At 42.4% G+C, this 18,203-nt stretch overlaps 2 protein-coding genes across 11 annotated transcripts in view; one reads left to right on the top strand and one right to left on the bottom strand.

Moving 5' to 3' along the window:
- The window catches only part of Med12l (mediator complex subunit 12L), a 323,000-nt gene that overhangs the window by 100,008 nt on the left and 204,789 nt on the right, over window positions 1–18,203 (bottom strand). The window lies entirely within an intron of this gene.
- P2ry13 (purinergic receptor P2Y13) lies at window positions 1,580–5,989 on the top strand. Of its 2 annotated transcripts, XM_008760991.4 has the most exons (2): window positions 1,580–3,081; window positions 3,523–5,989. In XM_008760991.4, the coding sequence occupies exon 2, from the start codon at window positions 3,526–3,528 to the stop codon at window positions 4,534–4,536; it is 1,011 nt and encodes a 336-aa protein (XP_008759213.1). In that variant the 5' UTR covers window positions 1,580–3,081; window positions 3,523–3,525; the 3' UTR covers window positions 4,537–5,989.

Raw genomic sequence — 18,203 nt, 5'->3', positions numbered from 1 at the left:
AAAGGAAGCAGGAGAAGACAACTTCCCAATATGATTACAGGATATATATTAACTACATCGACAGAAGTCCTTATGCTCTTAGCCTTGATCGGGCTCCGGAGTCCTGAGAAGACTAGGAAAGGAAGCAGGAGAAGACAACTTCCCAATATGATTACAGGATATATATTAACTACATCGACAGAAGTCCTTATGCTCTTAGCCTTGATCGGGCTCCGGAGTCCTGAGAAGACTAGGAAAGGAAGCAGGAGAAGACAACTTCCATCACAGACCGGTTTCCCCCATCTGACAATTTACATTTCTAACCTTAAACCCAAGTTTGTACCACACAGAACTACAAGTCTGCCAGCTTCTTTTTCCTGTATCAATCATTGACTCTTGCCATAAGGACTCCAGAATGGGGTAAACCACTCCAGACTCATCCTGTTGCTATCTCGGGGGTGTGCTGGGGTTGGGACAAGGCAGGCTCTAGGGCCAGTGGTGGGGTTTTGGTGGGGTCTCTAGTAACACTATTTTGGGAAGGTACTTAATTTCTGCATTTTGATTCTCATCTCTCAAATAAGGCTGGATTATATTGCTATTATAAGGACTGTGATAATATAGTTACCTATAATATCATAGCCATTTTGATTTTTGTTATTTTTGACTCTATTTTCTTAGTGCATATTATAATTCGAATTTTAAATTATTCCCACTTGGCAGGCCCCTAAATTCTGAGATTTTTCTTTACATGTTTTTTATTTGTTTTTTTGTTTGTTTGGTTGTTTGTTTTTAGTTCCTCCTTCCTGGCCTTCATGAACTAATAAGCCCTGTATTCCTGTGTTCTTCTTAGTTGACTTAGCAAGCTTGCATGACATCTCCAATGACAGGCATCATTGTAAGCATGTGCTGGATGTTCTTTTATCCCTAACTTTATGAAAAGGGTATTGTCATGTACTTCATAATAAGGAGAAGGCAAGGATTTCACAGTGAGTGCAAATAATTTCCCAAGTGACCAAAAACAGCAACAGGTGGACAAACGCTTGGCCCTAAGCCCTGCAGCTTTGAGATGGTACTTTCACACAGCCCCAGGGAGCAGCATACAGACAGGCCCTTCCAAAGGGAATATGTTTTCCAACAAATACCAGCATTACTGGGAGAAAGTAACATACTTACCAAAGGAAGCCCTTTGAAGCTCTCATTTTAAAAGAATGTGGTATGTGAGGGCCAGGAAGATAGCTCAGTGAGTAAAGACCAACCATGACCATGCAGAGTTCAATCCATGGAACCCACATTTTGGAAAGATAATTCATTAATGGAACAAAACACACACACTAGGTATTTCACAAACAAAAGAATGCACCTTTGTGACCCTAGAAATGGCCACTGCTGATCAGTTCCTCTTTTCAAAGTTTCCCACATTTGGCATTTTGAAATTTGGCCAAAACGTGATTTCTACTTCTCATATTATGAAATTATCCTGTACAGAATGTCCCTTGCTTAAAGTAAAACTTTCTAGACCTTCATTGTTATACTGGACTGAGAAATTTAAAATTGACTATGAAAGCTTAAAAAAAAAACCTATGCTTTAAAATTGATTTTACTAGGTTTTTATACTCTTGTGAAGCAAAAAGACATATATTTAAGTTAGAGGGCATTGCATCCATGAAATCCTAACATATTTTAGCCAAAGAGAAAACTTTTAAAATGTGCCACTCATTCCTTAGAGCTAACCAAACTTCCCAGGAACCACAGTACATTGCATTTTAAAATGTCCAAGCGTGGAATCAGTGTGTTCCAAATCCTCAACAAAGTAATTTAGGATTTTCTAGTTGGCCAAACCCTCAAGAGGGTCCACCTCTCCAATAAGCGCGTGGCAAGGACTGTGAAGTGAAACTCGCCACAGATAACCACACATTCTCCGTAAGAGCATCCAATTTCCTCTTTCTCTTCATCTGTCTGGCAGGGAAGCACACTGGCACACATGCTAACTTTCTGCACATGCCCTGAGATCTAAAAGGAAACAGTGTATCAATCTTAGCCCAGCACTGATTCAAAACTTCTTGAAGAGTGTTGATGGTTTCCCAAAAGGACTTCCTAAAAGTGTCACACTGTATCTTCACTCCAATTGTCAATTCAAAAAACCAAAGCAATGAGCTGCTTGCACTTTTAGTTTTCTCTGAAATGTCCAGGTTAGGCCATCCATCCCCCTCTCTTACGCTCCTAAGGAAGTAGATGAGGATTTCAAACTTGCTACATGAGGGAATGAGGGAATGAGGTGTATAGCTCTTAAAACATTTCTTTAAACCTAATACCAAAATAACACACAGGTCCAGGGATAGTAGTTATCACTTCTTAGGGAATGTTGACACATAATCTGTCACAGATCTGGGGATCACAAGACTAACAGCAATGTCTGAAGAAACAAAACAAAGTGAAACAGACAACAACAACAACAGCAAAAATAAAAACACTGTCCTTCAACATACAAACTCCTTGCAAGCCCAGGCTGTAAGGGCACAGAAGATGATTTGATTTTCAAATCAAGATTTATCCTTCCACTTGGTTGTGATTTCATACTACTTTCCTCAACATTTTAACCCCTATTATTACATATGAGGTGTTCAATAAGGTCGCTGAATGTGAATAAGTAAAAGCAAACATTGGGGTTGGAGAAATAATTGGGCAGCTAAAAGCATGTTTCTGGTACCCACCTCAGTGGCTCACAATCACAATTCCCAGTCCCAGGGAATCTAACACCTCTGGCCTCTGAGGGCACCTGAATGCATACTCACCCTTATACATATAATTTAATATAATAAAATATCCCAGATGTTAGGAGTGTGGCTGAGTGGAGGCGCCTGCTGAGCCAGTGAAAGCACTGGACTCGATACTCAGTGAACAAGATCAATAACTATACTGGCAAATGCTCTGAAGGTCTAGAGATAAAGAGGTTCTAGAAAATGTGGGTATTACAGAAGCCCGCAAGGGGAAATGAGGAAGGAGAACCAGTATAAGAAAGCAGAACCTTTACTTCACAAGCTATTCGGTGGTTGAGCTAATGACTGTCACAACTCATACAGCTGAGTGTCTTCCCAAACAAAGGTCAGTTTAATTTTTCTTATGAATTTGCTTGCTATTAAAGGTAGAATGTGGTTAAATTTTTTTTAAAATCTAAATGTAATATTCTGTAATAACAGGCTCTAAGCATAAGGTACTACATAACACATGACAAACTCCCCTGCACGAAGACATCTTAAATTGGGTTCCGTTATTGCCATGTAATGACTGGTGCATGCTGTTTGGATTTCGCAAGGGTGGACATTAACGGGATTTTAAAAAACAAAACCAAACTAAAGAAAAAAGAAAAACCAACGGGGGGGGGGGGGGGGACCAAAAAACTAAGCTACGTGTTCAAAAATTCTAGTCAAAGAATCCAATCTGCTGAGTTAAATAATAAGTTTGTTTTTACAAAAAAGTAGTCATTTGCCAACTCACGAGGACTCTTTGATTACCTCTCTTTGTGTGCATGTTTATGTGTAACAGCTGATGCTCGGGACGGTCAACACCACTGGGATGCAGGGCTTCAACAAGTCTGAGAGGTGCCCCAGGGACACTCGGATGACACAGCTGCTGTTCCCAGTGCTCTATACTGTGGTCTTCTTCACAGGCGTCCTGCTGAACACCCTGGCCCTCTGGGTGTTCATCCACATCCCCAGCAATTCCACCTTTATCATCTACCTCAAAAACACCCTGGTGGCAGACTTGATAATGACACTAATGCTCCCTTTCAAAATCCTTTCTGACTCACGCCTTGCGCCCTGGCAGCTCAGGGGTTTTGTGTGCACTTTCTCATCCGTGGTCTTTTACGAGACAATGTATGTCGGCATCATGATGCTGGGTCTCATCGCTTTTGACAGATTCCTCAAGATCGTCGTACCGTTTAGGAAAACTTTTGTGAAAAAGACTGCTTTCGCAAAAATAGTCTCCATTTCCATCTGGCTCCTGATGTTCCTCATCTCCCTGCCGAACATGATCTTGAACAAAGAGGCAACGGCATCAACCGTGAAGAAATGTGCGTCCCTAAAGAGTCCCCTGGGGCTGCTGTGGCATCAAGTAGTCAGTCACACATGCCAGTTCATTTTCTGGACTGTGTTTATTCTGATGCTTCTGTTTTACACGGTGATTGCCAAGAAGGTATACGACTCCTATAGGAAGTTTAAAAGTAGGGACAGCAAGCACAAGCGGCTGGAGGCGAAGGTATTTATCGTCATGGCTGTCTTCTTTGTCTGCTTTGCCCCGTTTCATTTTGTCAGAGTACCATACACCCACAGTCAAACCACCAACAAGACTGACTGTAGATTAGAAAACCAGCTGTTTCTTGCTAAAGAATCAACTCTCTTCCTGGCAACAACTAACATTTGTATGGACCCCTTAATATATATCATCTTGTGTAAGAAGTTCACCCGGAAGGTACCATGTATGAGATGGAGGACAAAGACAGCGGCGTCCAGCGATGAGCACCACAGCAGTCAGACAGACAACATCACCCTATCCTGACCACTTTGTCCCACAGGCTAATTTCACACATTTTTCTATGTGAGGATAGGTCTTCAAAAGGCCATTTACGTGGAGACTTCATTTAAGCATTACAGGAAAAAAAGAGGGGAACAAACAGTTTCCTACATTTTATTATCCTCGTGTACGGAAAAGATTATGCCCATTTTAACCACATAGCTGTATTTGCAAGCAGGATGAATTAACATTAAGAGAACATGTAATAAAGCAAATGACCACTAGATGTCACCTTTTCAAGAACATTCGTGTAATTATGGAAACAGTTAATGGGAAACAGGTTTGCCTAAAAAAACCTCCCTTCTAGTTACCATCCCATGTTCTCACACACACACAAGTCCAAAAACATCATGCTGGGTTTTTATAGCCTTTAGAATGCAGACACTTACGGACAGAAACCAACAGACTTGTATATCCAGTGCCTGTACAGGAAAGGGTGGGGGCTGAAAGAGATACAGTCTGATCAAAATAAACCCAGGAATCTCAAAAGATTTCCTTCCTACAAGTGCAAAGGGTTGCTTCTGCATCTAAACAGAGCACCAGAAGAGAGGCACACGCGACAGGCAAAGCCAGTTTACAGCCATGTTCAATCTGAGATGGGGGACGAGGTGTCAATCATCTGCACCCTGTTGGGAAATAATTATTTCTCCCACTGTTTGTCTATATATTAGGGTCCTTGTTACACGTTGTCTTATACTGGTTGCTTTAATTCTTGACCACATCTCCCAAACACAGGGTTCTTAAAAAGACAGATAAATCATACATTTTTATTATCTTCCAAAGTTTCCCCCCCCCACATTCCCCCCAAAAATGGACTGCATATATCCCAAACAGGATGCACTCTACTAACTATGTATAGAACTGTGTATCTTTAGTGCATATAATCAATGGAACGGTAGGCCTGTGGTTAGTGTTATCCATGTGGGATGACTTTTTGAAGCCTGATTAATTTTATTTGGGCCCATTTACTTCCCTAGATTTCTTTACAGGTTATAAAAAAAAAAAAAAAAAAGTGAAGTGTGTGGCTGATGTTGGCTTTTCTAGAGGACATGAGGACTCTTCCTCTAACTGGCCTGTAATAAGAAATCTAGGCTTCTCTCCTTCCGTGGCCTCAGAGACCACAGAGGCCAGGATTCTCTGGAATTCTTTGCTAACCGTGACCTCACGGACTCAAGTTTAATATGGCGTGCTTTGTCCTCACCCCACTGTCTGAGGAACCTGCCATTTGACTAACCTTATAAGTTCCTATCAGTTGGTGAAACTTAAAAGTTGCTGTCCTTTACTCCAGGTGACCTCACCTGTCCAACCTCCCCCTGTTCCTCCAGCTCATTCCTCATCTGTGTGACGTCATCCCTCAACTAGTTATCGAATTGATTTAGGATAATTCACTAAAGTATGCACTGTGCAATTAATAAATGTTTGCTAAAACAAATCAAAAGGAGCCTTTTTTTGGTAAAAGACGGGGTGTCACTATTCTTTTCTCATTGTCTTGGAACTCACAAAGATCCACCTGCCTCCGCCTCCCAAGTAGAGTGCCAGGATTAAATGCATACATCAAAGTACCCAGCCCAGATGGGCCTTATTTTATATAATGCACTGTACAAGCAAAAAGAAGGCAGCCAACTCCTACTGATTTATCATTAACAGAGTAGGCTTCCAGGGCAGGGAGTGTGGCTCAGTGGTAGAACCTGTGTTGGGCATATACAAGATCCTAGATTTGAGCCCCAGTACCCAGAAGAAAAAGTAAGATTTTTAAAATGCAAGCTTAAGTTCTTGAACTTTCTTTAGTTGCTTTCTGATAGTGTGTGTGCAACAGCTGAGGAGCAATGCCACCTACCTGAGCTAGGAAAGACTGCAAATGAAACGAGGAGACTAAACAGCCCAGTCCTTGAATTTCGAGGCTGCTGACATAATGCTTTAGTTTTCCAGTAACTGGGTAGATCAAACCTGTAACTACAGCATATTACAAATCCCAAAGCTCTCCTACAGATCGATTCCAAGTCTGTTAAATAAAACAGTGAAATCATTTGTATTATTACATAGTTCACTAAATCTATATACCATTACAGAGCGCAGGACAGTCACGGAAGGCCCTAGCACTGTGCTGCACATAAGTGTGTCTGAGCCGCACGTTAACTAGCAATCCACACTTGTAGTATAGCTTATCCAGCTTACCTCTGATGACAACTTCACAGACTTACCACTAATATACACACTTTTAAGAGAGATATTTCCAGACATAATTTCAAGAGTAAATCTGTGTTTCACTAGTTCAAAGACTTCCTTCCATTACAGTACTATAGTCAGAAGTGGACGGCCTAGTCAAGTGTTGTGGTACACACTTATGTAATCCCAGCACACCAACATCTTCCGTGTGGGTTTGGCCAATCACTTCTCCAGGTGCAAGTTTCTCTCAAAACAACAGCAACAAAAGCAAAGTGTCTGATCTATACAACAAAGTTGCCAGGAACCTAAAGAGGCCTTTTAGGCCTATCTTAAAGTTACATTCCCTCAGGGAACCTCTCAGCTCTCAAGGTAGATTCAAAACGCTAGAATATTTATGGAATGGCATGATATATAACCTGGCCATGAACAAGTAGGACGGAATGAAAAGAAAGAAGCGCTGAGCCTTCGGACGCTTGCTCTGCTCTGAGACAGAGTGCAGTACTCTGTAATCCTGCCTTCTTCAGCTCCCCCACAGGCCTGGGCTTAAATCTGAATGAGACCTTTTCTTAGTAAACTCCAGAGCTCCTTAAAAAAGCATAGCCCTCTTATGCGGTGTGTGAGCTGAAATCACAGCAAAATTGTGGGCTTTTGTCAAAAGCTAGGATATAATTATTTGCGCTGGATAATTAGGGTGAGGCCTCCATGCATCTTCTATGAGGGGAAACGATGGGAGTGTAATTACCACACAGGGAAACACTGTAGAGAAACCACAGGAAGTTACTCTACCATGGGAACGGGGGCGGGGCAGAGATGCAATGATGATTCTCAGTTCAGTGACAGGAGCCAGGATGACAATGAGAAAGTCACTGTACAGAGAGGAGCCCCACAGGTCAGTTCCCACACAGGTCAACAGGAGAGAGCACCCAGAACAGAGCAACATAGGCCACGCAGTGTCTGCTATCTAAGACAAAAAAGGATTTACAAGGTACCAGCCCTAGTTACTACAGAATTTACAAAGTGTCTGTAGGGTCTAGGGACAGACAGGAAGATTCTGAACTTCACACAGAGACCCAATATGCATAATAAAAGTAGAGGACACATGTGTTAGAAAGTTCACATGCTTTAGTGGTCGCCAGAATCGGCTGAGACCACCCTAAAACTCAGATTGCTGGACACGCCCCAGCAAGGCTCAGTTCAAGCTTCCAGGTGACACGGGTACCATGGGCTTTACCTGCACATTTAGGATCATGGCCCTAAGGATCTGGGAAGGCCCATACTCGCCATTGAAACGGACTGGCAATCCGTGGGACACACATAATCCCACTTTCTAATTATAATAAGCTGAGGCAGGAGCATAACGTTGAGGACAGCTTGGTCTATAGAGAGAGTTACAAAGTTCAGGCCACCCTGAGTCACATAAAAACAGACTGACTTTCTGATTAATCTAAGATTAATCAACCAGAGACAAAGCAACATTGTTAGTAGGAGAGCAGGACAGCTACAAGGTGGCAGGAATAGGAATTGACTAACTGGGAAGATGATGCCTCTCTTAAGGGACATCAGCTATTTGATACTAAATGTTGACACTGTAGGCAACTCAGGTTGCTCGCTGGAAGCCATAGCAGTGGTAAAACCAGGAGTACTGAAAACAAGTGTGAACATATTAGGTAATGCTTCTTACTCGCCAGGCAGGTAGACAAAGCTGTCAACACATTCCATCATTTAGCAGTCCCAGGAACCCAATAAAGCACTCTCATTATTTTCCCTTTAGAGATGAAGTTGAGAAACTGAAAGACGAGGTCACCTGCATAAAATCACAGAGCTCAGCGTGGCTGGGGACCTAAGTTAGACTCTAGCTTTTAAGCCCATCTTAAATGACAATATTCTCGAAAAATGGCACAACTTCGGTTTCCTGATCTATGCCTTATATACTTTATAACTTCCACAGCAACTCCCACAACCCCTGCCTCTTCCAAAATAACATCATCATGTGTGGGCTACAGGCAGCCCAGGAAGTGCTAGCTGATAAGCTCAGACCCAAGTTAATGAGGGCCCCCCATTCCAGAACCTTCCCACCCTACTTCCCACTCCCATGCCCAATTGCCTGTGGTGTGCTAGCGCTGTGCTGCTGGACACTTTAAAAGGATCACTGTTCTCGTGCGTGCATGTGTCTGGATGTGTGTTTGCACTTGTGTGGGCACACAGGAATATGCATGTGGAGGCCTGATTTACTACAGAGCATCTTCCTTGTTCACTCTCCATAATCCATATTAGGGCAGGGTCTTTGCTGAGCCTAGAGCCTATCACTCAAGCTACTCGGGCAGCCAACTCCTGTGCTCTGGGATTAAGCAGACCACCATGCTTACCTGGCTTTTATGAGGGTACCGGAGCTACAAAGGCTTGCTTTACCAGGAGCCATCCCCTTGCCCTCTCCTCCCCTTTGTAACTATCACTATATCCTTAAAGCAGAGGCTATGAGTTTGCCTGATGGTAAAAGGAAATAAGAAAGCAAAAGTGCAGAGAGGACAGATATTGTGCCACTGGTGTGCAGTTCCCTGGTGGCAAATATGGATAGAGCTCATCCTGACACCCAGACAAGTGGCCTCAAGACCAGAACCTGAACTGCTCTGCACACATCACAGGAGGGCAAGCAGGACTCCAAGGAGACTGACATCAACCTGTCTGGTGAATGGTGAAACAGTGGCCCCTAGGAAGGAAAAGGGGAGAAGTCTCCATGTAAATGAGTTTCATCACCCTTGGAAGAAGATAGGGTCTATCTCAGCACCCTGATCTACCCTGTGCTAGCCGGCGTTCCACCAGTTGAGTTCCTGAGGGAAATGAAAGTCCCAAATTGGATTCACATGCTCACTAGGTCAGTCTTCCTGTATGTGCTAGGCTCACGGCTGATCTCTGAGGCTGCACCCAGGTAAGGAATGCAAACCACAGTGAGTGGGAGGTGCTGTGTGAGACATGGTTATCAAACCACAGAAGTTTGGAGGTTTGAAAAGACTAATTTCAAAGAGAGGGGTTAAAGAAGGGCTCAGAGGAGATGAGCTTTTGAACTAGAATTTGAAGGGAAATGAAACATTTAGAAGAGAATGTTATGCAGCACACAGGATTACCAGCGACCCCAGGAGGGGATACAAGCATGCAGACTGCAATCCCACAGTGTGTCGATGCACAAAGTGAGCAGCAGGAAGCTCAGGACCCAGCCTCAGAGCATGTCCTAGGCATCTGGACTTCTCTAATGAGCCACTGAAGCTTCTGAGACGTAGAACCACACGGTATGGGCTGTGTTTCTGGAAAAAAAATTATGCATCTTGAAGACTCTCAATTTAATTGAAAGAGCCACGGAGACTAGGAGGTCCTCTAGGAGGCTGTGCAGGCCTGAGCAGGAAAGAGACAGATCCTTGACAATTAGATCAGGGAAGAACCACAGATAATGATAAAAGATGGCCAAATTTTAGCTTTTTTCTCACCTTCCTGAGCAGAAACAAAACCATAGTGAGCTTTTCCTCCAGACAACAGGGGCCCTACTGAGGCTGACCAATCCAAGCTGGTCAGATACTTCAAAACCAGTGCTATCACCACTGCTCCCATTTCTTTTGTCTACATTGACCAACCCAAAGTTAGGGGAAGGGATCCATTCCGGGCCACCCCAACCACTTAAAATCCCAACCCTTTGAAGAAGAATAGATTTCTGGTCCCAATTCTTCCCCTGCAGCTTTGCTGTGAGTGTGTGTATACGTGTGTGTGTGTATACGTGTGTGTGTGTGTGTGTGTGTGTGTGTGTGTGTGTGTGTGTGATTTTTAATAAAGTCTGTTACCTATTGCTGTCTGTCATGTCCAAGCTTTTTCCCTGCCTCCTAACTCAACTGAGTTGTTAGACAAACCAAACTCCATTCAGCCCCCTACATGGCAGCACATGGCCTGGAGTCATTTTCAAGGGGATAAGTTGTGAGTTCCTAATCCAAGCTTACTTAGGGAATTCTGTATACAGTATGTTTATGATTAATGTATAAAACATATCCTCAAGGAGTTTACTGTAAGTATAGCATCCTCCTTCAACAGAAGAGTCTATAGAGACCCTTAGACTGGATGAAGTGCCGAGTCATGAAGAAAGGCAAATTGCATATTTGGGCGGGGGGGGGGGGTCCTCAAACTCAGTTGTCAAGAGGAATCAAGTCAAGAAGCCAAGACAGAAAAGACAAAATGTGGACAAAGGTTCTGAACACAGGGCCAGACTAATCCTGCCAAGAGTTTTTCTGAGACAGGAAGAGAGATTAAGGATCAGATAACCTAAGAGGTCATGTTGCACAGAGCAAACAGGAGAAGAGGAACAGAGGATGAACTGGGGTTGGGGTGTAGAGAGTCCAAAGTACTGGACGACATTAAAGAAGGAAGTGACAGTCACCAAAATCATACTGTCTGAGGAGGTCAAGGTAACTGAAAGGAGGCAGGTAGCACGGCGGTGCTCCAGTTTGTGAATGGGGGGAAGTGAGGGCAGACAAGTAAACTCTCCTCTTTCCAGAAGGGATAACTCCATTTAAGAGATTCAGAGGGACTACAGACCACAAGAAGTAACAAGCAGAGCACTGATGAGATGGTAGGATTTGGCCTTCTAATTGCCCTGTCCACCTGCCTGGCATGACTGCACACAAGCTTTCCTCTGGCTATCACACTATTGAGAATGAATCTCAAGGGATTAGAACTTCTCTAGGAGAATACTGCTGGGAGGGGAAATAGCTAGAGCCTTGACTACATCAAAAGGGGAAACTTGTCACCAAGAGAAAGATATTCAAATTGTTAATGACCTTGCAGGAGAGATTCATCTTGCAGAGCAGACAGACCCACCTTGCCGGATAGACTCACCCCGCAGGAGAGACATGGAGCAGAGGCAAGCAAGGGACCACACCTTGACAGATTATGTAGTAAATGTTTCTCTTGCTTCTACGTAGACCCTACTCTCATGCCAAGAATCTAGAGAAATCCTGAAGACAGACTTGAAAGGGTCAATGGATCTCTCTCGTCCCTCTTCCAAATGTGGCCCCATATCAAACAAATCTCCCTTTTCTGCTACTCACTATTAATCTGACTCCTTTAATTGGCTTACTGAGGGCAGGCAGCCAATCCTGGTTTGTTGGGGCTCAGGCTATGAGCCCTAAGTCTAGCAACAACCTCGGGCAACAGAAGCGGCCTAGTCACATGATAGTTATGCCACCATTAGAGGGATCCGTGTTATTACCTGAGTCCTGACTGCTTTGCCCCATTCTCAGAAGTATCTGCAGAAAAAGAGGTTGAGCAAGGGAAGCTAGGGAGGAAAGAGAAAGGGAAGTGTCAGAACGCAGACAAAAAATAGGACAGAAGTTAAAACAGTAAACGAGTAATAAGAGGAAGACAGTAGTAGGAATAAGAAAGAGACAGAAACCCCAGTTTAAGACTTCAAGTACGCATCTAATTCTGCTTTGGAAAAAAAGTATATTTTACTCATCATTCAAACTTCTCCTAATCCAATAAAAAGACCTCAAACTGCCAAACATAATACCCTGAGGCTTAGGACTAGAATGCTGTGCGTGTGCTTACAAGGTGAGTTGTTTGTATTCGGTTTTACTCGGAATTATCTCTCGCAAGCAAATCCACACTATATATGTCCGAATGAATACCTTCATATCTTTTTTTGATGTTGAACTTCCTAACTGTCAAGAAAGATACAAAGAGTGCTTCAAGACTCCCTGGCTCACCACTAAAAGAGAAACTGGAGCTTCCTGAAGGCAGCTAGAAAGCTAAAGGGATAGCCTAACTCCCCTTTGAGGGAGGGTCTTCACCTTTTAATCATCTCACGCTCCCAAGCAGAAAGACATACCTACCTTCCCCATTTATTCCAGCTATCACACCTATGCCTTCTATCAGGAAAAAATGGAAGACCAACCAAATTTTAAACCACATGGTAACTCTCCTGTATACATTATCTTACTCCAGTTATAGCATCTTCATGCTTAAGAACGCATTGAGGCTAAAGAACTAGCCCAAGTATAAAATGCTGTGAAACAGACACCAGGATCCAAACTGGGCTTGACCTGATCCCAGTTACCAGTTTTGTCACAGCCCAACATTAAAGCAAGGCACACAGCCGAGAGACAGACAGGATGCCAGACCTAGAAGAGGTTACAAGAGGAGGACGAGAGCAGACTTGGCTATCTCCAGACTCAATCTCCAAAGCTTCTGTCCCCTTTAATCAACCACTAGGAAGGATGTTCTCATACCAGAAAAGGTTAGAGCTTTTTGAAGACCTGATACATGCAAGTCACTTCAAGTGACAGATTAAACACAGTAATTTAGGCATAGGGACCCAAAGATACCAATCTGGCCTAAGGAATATTAAAGGGTTTGCGATAATTACATACAGCGCAAATGCACAGCTTCTAGACATGAAGTGCAGAATAACCTTCTATACGGAAACAAACAGGAAGATTGTCTGAGGCTTTCGCTACAATCCTTGCTCCGTGTTCTGACTGTATGGAAAGGACATGGCTATTCAGTACACATCACTTAGCTGGGTATGTCGAGTCATGCCTCTGGTCCCAGCACTTCAAAGACTGAGGCAGGGGAATTGCCATAAATTCAGGGCCAGACTAGGGCAAACAGGAAGACTCCAGCTAAACAACAAACAAACAAACCCAAAGGGACCAAGACCTGTCACCTGAACCTGAGCTCACTTTCTTCCTTGCTGTCTGTGTCAGTGGGCTATTATCCAAAGGACTACCAGTATGTTTATATGCACATTTTCCTTGAGAAGGAACTGGATATACTGGAAGTCACAGTGATGGAGAAAAGGATCTTGTTGCAAACCACTGTGCCTTCTAACACTATAACAGAGAGCACTTTCCCAGGTTGACAGCGAGGATCAGAAACTAGGAATGGAGGAATGAGATCATGCTATGACACAAGCCACATGTTCAGTGTCCCACACAGAGATTTACAGGGTTGGGAGGAGGCTCACATCGGAAATGAGAGAAATCTCATCAATAGTGTTATTGACGCGATCTTCTCTCCTTGAGTGTCTGTATCTCATTAAGAATTTATCATGGAAAAGTAATCTTTAACCTGTGATTAAACTAGGATCATCATTTTGTGGATGTTAAAACTCAACTGAACTCACTCAATTAGGTAATCTATAAGTATCTCTTTGCTCAAGAGCCACTGGATGGATCCAGCTAAACAGAGGGTGCCAACTTCCCTCTACAAAGAGGATTAAAGAAAATGTAAAAATGAAGATTAAAGAATAAGAGTCAAAAATCCAAGTAAAGTACAATGTCGATTAGATTCCACAAAAATATTAAGATAATACTGAGTACTGAATTTAATGCACAGAGCATTTCCACGTACTGTTTTAGCCTTAGTACCATAACCAATAATAATGTAACAATTCTTTAAAAAGAATATCATTAGGCCAGTTAGATGGCTCAGTAGGTAAGAGTGCTTGTTGCCAGAGCTGAAGACCTGAATTTGATCCCACCGTCCCATGGTGGGAAGAAAGAATTCTCTGGCAAGGTATCCTCTGACCTGGGCATGTACACCATGGCATGCAAAAAAGCAAACACATACATACACAAAAATAGATCAACTTAAAATGTTATCTTTGGGGAAATACATGCATAAGCAGTTAAAGGTATTAAGTTTGTTATAAAGACTACAACTTTAAACTCATCACCCCCAGTAATGCATGCAATGATTTGTGTGCATGTGTGTAGTCTGTATATAGAAGTGTTTAGCAACTTGGAAATTTAGATGAAATACAGTAAAATTACTCTTTCAACTTGCATAAGGAGGTGTGTGGGGGGGGGGGGGTTGCCCAGTCATCAAAGTGCTTACATTCTGAGTTTACATCTCTAGCTCCCACATAAAAGGGCGTGTGCTGGGGAGTCAGAGACGGCAGGTTCTCTGTCCAGGTTCAGTGGAAGACTCTGCCTCAAAAAGTAAGGTAGCAGATACCTAATGGTGAGCTACGGTCACAGACACATAGCCACACATGGCCACGATGTAAGAAGCCATTAAAGTCATTACCAATGCTAAAACATTGTGTGCGATGGGGAGGATAAATGAGATTCCTCAGCAAGTAAAGTTGCTTTTCACTGAACCCGATGACAGGAGGTTTTAGCCCTGGGACCCACGATAAAAGGACAGAAATGACTCCCATAGTTTCTTTCTCTACCACCTAAAAATAAAATATAATTTTGAAGGATTTTTTAATGATCTATTTTTAATCATTCAAGACACACACACACATACACACACACACACACACACACACACACACACACACACACACGCATGCCGCACGCACCCAACCCTACCTACCTACCTATAATAAAAATGAATTTGCTAAAAGAGCTTCCAGCATGTTACTGAAGTAGTAAGATAATTATTGCTATAATTTCTCCTGAGGATTTATGAAATGTAAGGCTTGTTATAAAATTAAGTAGAAAAAAAAAAACCCTAAAAACTAAAAAACGGGTTTACCATGCCATGAAAGGTATGGAAGGTATGGACTAGCTGCTAGCTGCTCTTTCCATCAAAGCCCATTTGATTCATTCGGGTCTGAACATGTATGATTTCCTTTTCTGAATGTTAGGAAAGACTGGCTTTAACAGGTTCTAACTTGAGAGTAGAGCACACAACACTTTTAAGACTAATGTAATGCACAAAGATTATCTCATGTTAACCTATTCATTACCAGGCTTAATTTCCATCACCAGTCAAAGACGTGTGGGAATGCTATCCCCGAACAGGCGGTCTGCTTACACTCTGAGGAAGGAGGCCTATCCTACCCAAGCACACACTGAGATGAAACACGTCCTGTTCCTCCTGAACAGGCAACACATACACACGTGATTCAGTACCCATGCAAAAACAGAAAAAGGAGGTGTGTGGGTAACTGTGCTTTGTGGTGTGGTGTGTGTGTGTGTGTGTGTGTGTGTCTGTGTGTCTGTGTGTCTGTGTCTGTGTGTCTGTGTCTGTGTGTTTCAGAGAGTCTCTCTCTCTCTCTCTCTCCCCCTCTCTCTCTGTGGGGTGGGGATGTGGGGTGGGGGTGAGTGTGGGTGTGTGTGTATGAATGACTTGTTGGTCCAAATAACCCAGGTAATAAATGTCATTAATTTGGAGAATACAGCAGAACTTGTTAATCTTGTAACAGAAGCCCACCAAATACATGTCCCAATATATGGCTTATCATGATTTCAGACAGAACTGAGAAAATGGAGTGAACAGAAGCTTTTAAGATTCAGCAGTTGACTGCTGTCCTGGCAATAAGATTTCAAATCATGAATAGCTCATTGTTTATCATTTACAGATCATGGTGCGAGAGTTTGTTTTAAAAATGCACCAGTGTCCCCAAACAAGGTCTACATGGTACAAAACCTCCCCTAGCTGAAACTGCTGGGAACTGGCTTTGAATGCCATAGGCGAGCTCCAAGTGTGCAGAGGCTCAAGTCTAAGTGAAGGGCTGCTGGAAAGTTATAGAAGACTAAGCCATTATTAAACGGGCTAATTTATTCAGAGGCTTTTCCTAAGACTAGCCTCTACTCACTGTAACATCCCTCCTTAAGCAGAAGGAAAGTGTCAACCTGTGCTCCTGTGGTTTTTGTTTTGTACCATTTTCTTTTTAAACATGGATCTGTGTTCCTTTGCTTTTGGTTTTGTTTTCGAAACATAGATTAACAATACAAATTTGGTAATTTGCCACATTTATTTTCCTATAAAACACAGAAGGAAGACCTAAAAACATATGAGGTATACATAATTCAAATGCAGGTTTAAATCTGTGACAGATTTACCAACTTAAAAAATATCTCTCCAAGATATTTTTATTTCTCTTCATCCGTGATAATAGGTTTTTCGTTAACTTAGTTAATTATTCTCATAAAAGTGCATCACATTGATTTATTCTGGGCATATCTGAGAGCAGGGAAGTACACGTCAAAGTTCATATATGACGGACAATTTAGAAGAGTCAGTCTCTCCTTCCACTGCATGGGCACTGACGCTCAAACTCAGGTAACTACCAACCTTGGTGGCAGCCTTTACCCAGGGAGCTCTCTTTTGGGACAGCAAAACATTTATTCATTTGTTTAAACATTACATGTTTACTTGTTTATTTTTGTTTGTTTTGCTGTTGTTATTGCTGCTGCTGTTGTTTGAGACGGGGTCTTCCTACATAGCTCTGGTTGTGTAGGAGCTCGCTGTACAGATCGGACTGGCTGAAACTCACAGAGATCCACCTGCCTCTGTCTCCCAAGTGCTGGGATTAAAGCTATCATGACAGGCTAACATTGAAGTTTTCATCTGAAAGTTTTGGAATTATTCACAAATTAAATTTTATTCTGATAATATAAATTTGTCATTGCTTAAAAAATATGCGCCAAGTAAGACAGCGAATACTTGCAGTCCTAACGCGCAGGAGAATCGTGAAGCCGAGCTGAGCTTCATAGGAACTGAAGGTCAAGTGTAACAAATGGACATCCTACCTTAGAAATAAACCACAAGTAAAAAATATACGAAGCACATGTTTGGATTTTATTTACTTTTTCTATTTATCTATTTTGGAGACAGCACTTTACCATATATCCCTGGCTGGTCTGGAACTCACTATATAGACCAGGCTGGCTTCAGACTCTAGACATACACCTGTCTCTGCCCCCAGAATGCTGTGATAAAAGCCTGCGCCATCACACCCAGTCCACAAAAAGTAATTTTATGGAATTATCTTTGGTGAGAGAATGTCATTCAAGACAGTCAGTGCACCTCTCCTCTAAGATCAATTTAAAATATTTTGAATATTTGTGTGTGTGTGTGTGTGTGTGTGTGTGTGTGTGTGTGTGTGTGTGTGTGTAAAAACAGGTCGGCAGATTTTATTAAGAGATTACAGGTTTTCAAAGTTAACAATTTACAAAGGCATTTAGTTTCACTCAAATAATATCTATCCAATAGTGGTTTTGAAGGATTTCCTTTTAATAAATTATATTCTTGGGCTGTCATGATGGCTCAGCAGGTAAAGGCAATAACTTTTGAGCCTGAAAAGCATGTTAGTATGCACACATTGTACATCACACACACACATACACTCACACACATACATTTGAGGGTGTGTGTATATGTGTGTATGTGCACGTGTGTGTGCAAATATATGTATATGTATTCTTATTTCTCTTAATGGTGATTTAGCCAGCAAGTGGTGATAAAATACATTATCTTCTAAATAACATTAGAAAACCTAATAATAATGAAATAAAAATCTCCCTTGACCTGGAATTAGAGCTGATTAGGGAGACCACGCTGAGTCTTCATCCCCCACTCCCACCCCGGCTTCTGACACTGACCTGCCCTCTGGGTGTCTTCAGGTGAATCACCCCAGATTCCTGCCGGTTCAGGAAATGTTCTGCCCCAGTCTAAACCTCTCTCTGTGATGTGAGTCATATACAGTAGCAAGC

Source organism: Rattus norvegicus, chromosome 2 (assembly GCF_036323735.1).
Source record: "Rattus norvegicus strain BN/NHsdMcwi chromosome 2, GRCr8, whole genome shotgun sequence".
Taxonomy (NCBI): domain Eukaryota; kingdom Metazoa; phylum Chordata; class Mammalia; order Rodentia; family Muridae; genus Rattus; species Rattus norvegicus.
This window is presented reverse-complemented; position numbering and strand designations above follow the sequence as displayed.